Below are 6,631 nucleotides of genomic sequence, written 5' to 3'. Positions count from 1 at the left end.
TTAAGACAAGTACTGAGGTCCACCCGGTGTGAGGAGCGGTCTCTTCTCTCCTCTCTCCAAGTTAAAAAGAATTATGCTTTGACCATCAACCTCTTGATTTTTCAGGAATACTGCATTACTGGAAGCAAGAATCTGCAGAAATAACACATCCACGGAGCCTTTGTCGAAAAAAATGATAATCAGGGCAGTAAGTTTGCTGAAATAATTTTTTCTGGAACTTTTTCTGCAACATGCAAAAGCCTGTTCAGCTCTGATTTATTTCTTGGGACACACTGCTTCCTTGTGGTCAACCAGTAAAAACTATATGTCAGAGAGATTGAAATAAACATAAAGAAATGCATTGTTTCTACTGTAATATATTGTACTTTACTGTTCCTCTTCTTTTATTGTGCTTATCAAAACATTTTTATATACTATGTATATGTACCTTTAGGAGGAGCAGATTCATCTCATCTTTCCATAATCTAATCGAATCTGGTTTTTGTGAATGTCTCTGGTTGTGTGAGGAATCCCTGCATTCAGAGTGATGTTTACACGTTTTTTTTTCCCAAATTACCATACTGACCTAAATATAGGATGTATTTTTTATTTTTTTAAATACAGCTGAAAAATATGGGGCAGTCTTAGGGCCTCCATAATTAGCAGGCATCTATGTAACAAAGTTCAGTACTTTTAAAAATATCCTGTGGTCATTACAATGAAGTTCATATAATTTATTAAACGCTGTCAGTAAGTAATACACTGAACCCTGTCAGGTACTGCATTATGCCATTCTGGATATTTTATGTGATACTGTACCCGTTGTTTGCTGTGATGACGAGGACGACATGCAATGACCGCGATGAAGCAGAAGGTCGCTGCAAGAATGGCCACACATGACAGGATGAAGATCACGTGGTTGTAATCTGAGCGTAACAGAGAAATGTGTCTTTGTGAATTCACAGTCACAGTGAATTCTTAATTTCACATATTTGTCTTTGACCAGAAATAACAAAATATGAATTTTGTACACTGAGTTGCAGGAAAATGCACAAAACGTGTGACTTTGGAGTGAAAGTTATAAAGAAATCACAACAAAGAGAACAACATTGTCAGTAAATCGACTGAGCACATCTAACAGACTGGCCAGCAACATGAGTCTCATCAGCTATTCCCCTAGTTTTATTCACATACTTTGGAACATATGAATCTAAAAGTCACATGAAAACCTTTAAAGGGTCTTGAGAAACAGCCTATTTTCCAACTGTCATTGATTGTATGAAATTCTAAGGAATTATTGAACTTTGATTGGTAACAAGTTATTACACAATTTGTATCAAACTAGAATGTGATGTGAAAGCTGCGGAGGATCAAAATGCTCAAAAAACCTAATGTACTAATAATTATCTGAATAATTATATATATATATATATATATATATATATATATATATATATATATATATAATACATTTTTTCACTGTAAAAAATTAGATTGTCTTATCTATCAAGCTATTTATCTATCTATCTAAATCTATATAACTACAAACACACACACTGATGGAGCCCATTTCTCTATATGGCAATAACTTTCACAGTCATACTTAATAATACATTACGAGGCATCCCATGACCGTAATCCTTTTGCTCTTGGTCGTAATCAGCCCCCGGGCCACTAATTTGGGCTGCATGCATCCCACACTCTGTGTAAATCCCTGTATCTCAGATCTTTGGGTGCTCACTGTTTCTCCTGACGTAGAGGCTGAAAGAGGTCTGCAGCTTGCTGATGTCGTTGTGGACACTGATGTCCAGACAGTGGACTCCGATAGAAGTGAAGGTGTGGTTCAGCCGCAGGGTATTTCCATGTAACATGGTCAGAGTGCACAACCTCACGATGTCTGGCTTACATTTGGGCAGGAAATGCCAACACACCCACATGGGAGGACTGAAGACACACAGACCACAACTGGTAATCTTCCTTAATGACCCTTAATATTTTTTTTTGTTGTTTTTTGGTGTTTTTTTTTTTCTTTTTTGCCTGAAATTTTCAAACACACTAATGATTAAATGAGAAATAAATAAATAAAATCCCACACACCAAATTATCTGCTTTCAAACTGATTGTTTTGATTATTTTAAATTTGCATTGATTAAAATGTCATTGTGCATATCTGCACTTCAACAGTCAGACTAAACAACTTAATAGTGTCGTGCTGATTAAATAAAAAGCAGTAAAAACTAGAAATAATTATGTGCTGATTATAACAGACCATTTAACTGATCATATTCATTAGATTAATTTCAATAGAGAAAAAAGATTATGCAAGATTACTGTATGTATGTATGTTTTACAGCAATATCTAAGAAATAACTTGAAATTAAACAAATTAGTAATAAACAAGTTAGAACTTGTTGGGAAGAACACAAACCTGAAATCATTGCATTCTTCTTCTGTTTTCTCATTTTAACATTTTTTTTCAGTGTTTTCATTGTTTGATTATTGCTGCAGTCACATTAGGGTCTGTATGACAAATTCCATTTGCTCAGTTCACTAAAATAGCTGGGACTGGAACTGTGCTACACTGAAAAAAGAACCAACATAAAAAAGTTGTTTCAATTGGTAATATCTAAATGAATGAAGGTGTTTGAACTTAAGTTAATATGTTAGATCAACGCTAACTTGCAAACATAAGTTCAAACAACGTAATTTACTTGGATATTACTAACTGAAACAATTCATTTAAGTTGGTTCAACTATTCTCTTTTCTCAGTGTACACTCAAAAAACCAACATGGGTGTTGTTGGTTTTTATGTTACATGAACATAAGTCTAACATGTAGCTTCTACAATAGAGAATAAAGTTTTATGGGTGAACACATTCAAATCATGTAGTTTTAACATAAATTGCAACAACGTTAAATTTAACTTGCTCAGTGAACATAATAAAATTATGGAATGTATTTCCACCCAAGTAAAATGTGTTAACGTAGCCTGAAACAGTTTTGCTGAGTCACCTAAATAGTCCATGAGCCAGTCATGAATTTTGACCTAATCGGTACAACATAAGAGGAAAAAACGACACTTAGAATCCAGCTTCAGTGTATCATGGCCTACACAAAAATGTTTGATAGCCATCCCAGGGTGGTAGCTGTAGCCAGGTAGGGGTCAACGAAGAATTACACAGAGGTCAAACTTTAATCATGTTGGAAACTATATCACATTATTTGTCTGATCATAACAATTCCAAAAAGCTATAGTTTGGACTATCTATGGTGGAATGTTCTGGAGTTATGGGGTAAAAACAGCAAAATGGTGACAAAGGTCAATTTCAGTTTGTACAGGGGTCAAAAGTTAAAGTTGCTCCAATTTCAGCAAAAAATGATGCAAATTATTGGTAGAAATAAAAGGATCAATAAATGGAATAGTTTTGACTGTGTTGAATGCTTTGTCTCCAAAGTAAAGGTCAAACAAGGTCAACATCCATTGAATTCTATGACATGTGACATATGTTACCCTGTAACATGATAACTAAGCATGACAGATGGTGCAAATTATTCCTTTTTAGAACCTTATTAACCCAAACTATAATCTGCATAATTTTTTACTGAAATTGGAGCCACTTTAATATTTGACCCCTGTACAAACTGAAATTGACCTTTGTCACCATTTTTGCTGTTTTGACCCCATAACTCCAGAACATTCTGTCATAGATAGTCCAAACTATATCTTTTTGGAATCATTATGATCAGACAAGTAATGTGATATAGTTTTCAACATGGTTGGAGCATTTTTAAAGTTTGACCTCTGTGTAATTCTTCATTGACCCCTACCTGGCTACAGCTACCACACTGGGATGGCTATCATACATTTTTGTGTAGACCATGGTACACTGAGGCTGGATTCTAAGTGTTGGTTTTTTTTCCCCTTAAGTGGTACCGAAAACCTGCTTGGCCCATGGATTAAATGTAAATTTGCTGGGTCAACATGATAAATTTGCGTTACTGTTTCTTAATTACCATGGGTCAGGCCAACTAGATTTGTAAGGGTAAATGTAACAAAAAAAACAGTAAGTCTCTTTGGCTGCTCGCTTGTTTCCGCTCAGGGTCGCCACAGCAAACCAAAGGTGGACCTGCATAAATTGTGCTGATCCAACACAGCAAAGTTAAGTTGACATGTAACTATACTATTTTAAAAGTAGTTGTAACTACTTACAGGGCAGGGGTGGTGGCCAAGTGGTTAGTGCACTTGGTTTCAGTACGAAAGGTTCCAAGTTCAAACCCCACCCCTGTCACATTTCTCTGTGTAATGTGGAGTTGCATCATGAAGGGCATCTGGCGTAAAACGTGAGACAATTCAACATGCAGATAGATCCACCTCAGATTTGTTGTAGAGACCTTGAGCGCAAACACAGGAGCAGCCAAAGGGACTTACTTTTTATTTTTGTTACATTTACCCTTACAAATCTAGTTGACCTAAACCATGATAATTGAGTAACAGTAATGCAAATACATCATGTTGACCCAACAAATTTACATTTAGGTCTACATTTACCTTTTCAAATTGAGTTGGGCTGAACCATCGTAATTAGGTAACAGTAACGCAAATTCATCATGTTGACCCAACAAATTTACACTTAGGTCACTCAGCAAAATTGTTTCTGGATGGGTTAACGCATTTTATTGGGGTGGAAATACTTTCCACAATTTTTTATGTTCACTGAGCAAGTAATTTTTTGAGTGTACAGCAGCTACTGTGTTGTCAGTGTGGGTCACATTATAGAGAAAAAAAAAATCACTCTTGTCAAAGTAAAGTCATGAATGAAATCGCTAATTTGACAAAGACAGACAGGACAAAAACAATACGGTGGATGCGGGTGCAAAGATACTACTTACCTTCCATCGACTTGAAAGGAAAAACTGGTATTCTGAGACACTTCACACTGCGAAGGACCCTTCAACTCAACGTGTTTGATAGCATCCACAAATCAAGGGCAAGTATCATTCACTCGAATGTAGATACAGTTTCAACGTCAAATGTGATGGTGAGATTGGAAACATTACATTTTGGGTTCTGCAAAAAGGGGCATTTCAGTCTTAATGGTGGTATGAGTTCTGCCTTTCTAGTGCTGCCTTTTTAATGACTGGTGTGTCTTTAAAAAGTCACCAATTCCTCCATCCCATTATTGTCAGATCAGTCAAGAACATACATTCTGGAGACTGAATGTGATGATTGGTAATCTATACACTCAAAAATCGGACTAATCTATACACTCAAAAATCTGACTCATTGGATTGGATTTCCATCTAATAAATATATGTAGTCCCGACTAAATTAAGTTAAATTATATTGCATGGATATGAATTTTTGAGTTGGTGCTACATATATTTATTAGATGGAAATCCTGCACATAATTGAACTGAGTTCATCCAATTAGTCATTTTTTTGAGTGTATCCAATCCGGCAGTTCGTGACGGGATTCCGAAAAGTACATTAATCTATGGGTTCCTGACAGGGGTGGTTTTCGTGAAAGGGACACTAATTCATCTTGTGAGGGGGGCGTGAAATGTGGGGTGACTTGGGGGGGTTTCAGGGGGTTATGGATAGGGTTAGGGTGGGTAGACATTTATGCTATTTAGGGTTATAGTTAGAGTTAGGAGAAGGGGAAGATTATAAACAGCAAAATAAAAAAAAACTTTTCATGAAAATTGGATGCTTTTCATAACGAGGGCATGAAAAAAAACCAAAAATGGAGACTGGACTGTTATATTAGGACTATACAATGCTTTTGACCCAAGTTTTGGTCATAGTTGTTGACTTACCCAGCACTTGAACATCCGTGGAGTAGACCCCAGTTATTGGAGGTGTGTATTTAGTCATGTTGACTCCTATTTTCAGACGCAGGGTATAGTTGCCTGATTCTGAGTAATTATACCGCACAAGTGGTTCAGTCCCTTGGATGACCTCGCTATATTAATGGAATAAAGATAGGAAGAAGCAAGAAATCTAAAGCGAAGAACTGAGATATTTTAACAATGACAAATGCTCATACCCGTTTCCTAAATCCCATGTATAAGTGAACATCGCCTTGCTAAAGCTCTTTTGGGGATCGAAGAGTTCAAACATTGTCTCAGTGGCAACGTCTGAAGCCAGTTCCCCCGTGTCTCTCACAAAAGTGGTGTTTCCATCCGTCTGGTAGAAAATCAATTTCCCAGCAACATTATCTATTGTAAAAGAAAAGTTCCATTTCATTATGAAGCAGGTAAGGCTAAAGAGAATAAGACATATATAGGATGCTAGAGGATATACCTAAATCAATCAAAGGGTCGGCCATCTCTGACACACCCAGACGCAGAAGAAAAAAACACCAAAATCCAGAGTGTACTTTGCCTGAAATCACACATCTCCAAGTTAAACAGTAAAAAAGAAAAGATGACATTTATCTGAAACAGGGAGATGTTACATTTACCTCTGCATATCTGCTGGTTCCTCACACAGGAGCAGGAGAAAGTGAGAACTAACAGTCCAGTGTCTGGTGATGGGGAGGCAAGGGTTGGTGTGGCATTAAAGGCTTGAAATTGTCACCATGCGTTTCAGTCATGTGCTTAGGGAGAAACAATCAGCTTTTGAATCGGAGATACGTACTCAGATCACAT

The 6,631-nt window shown here is 36.6% G+C and overlaps 1 protein-coding gene across 1 annotated transcript; it reads right to left on the bottom strand.

Moving 5' to 3' along the window:
* On the bottom strand, positions 1-6,227 carry tmem130 (transmembrane protein 130). The gene is made up of 6 exons (XM_034193502.1): positions 6,028-6,227; positions 5,798-5,943; positions 4,871-4,880; positions 1,721-1,923; positions 799-905; positions 1-132 (listed from the first exon to the last, which is right to left on the bottom strand). Exons 1-6 carry the CDS (start codon positions 6,225-6,227, stop codon positions 1-3), a joined length of 798 nt encoding a protein of 265 aa, XP_034049393.1.
* Between the last annotated feature and the right edge of the window lie 404 nt (positions 6,228-6,631).

Source organism: Thalassophryne amazonica, chromosome 18 (assembly GCF_902500255.1).
Source record: "Thalassophryne amazonica chromosome 18, fThaAma1.1, whole genome shotgun sequence".
NCBI lineage: Eukaryota > Metazoa > Chordata > Actinopteri > Batrachoidiformes > Batrachoididae > Thalassophryne > Thalassophryne amazonica.
Note: the sequence above shows the minus strand (reverse complement) of the source record. Positions and strands in the feature narration are given on the sequence as shown.

What these genes read in the sequence shown, in the direction of transcription:
- tmem130 (XM_034193502.1), bottom strand. Translation starts at nt 6,227, where the DNA reads ATGAAATGGAACTTTTCTTTTACAATAGATAATGTTGCTGGGAAATTG. An exon ending in CCTCTACGTCAGGAGAAACA is followed by an intron (nt 906 to 1,720) that starts GTGAGCACCCAA and finishes TGTTACGCTCAG; the next exon opens with ATTACAACCACGTGATCTTC. An exon ending in GTCATCACAGCAAACAACGG is followed by an intron (nt 133 to 798) that starts GTACAGTATCAC and finishes TTATTTCTGCAG; the next exon opens with ATTCTTGCTTCCAGTAATGC.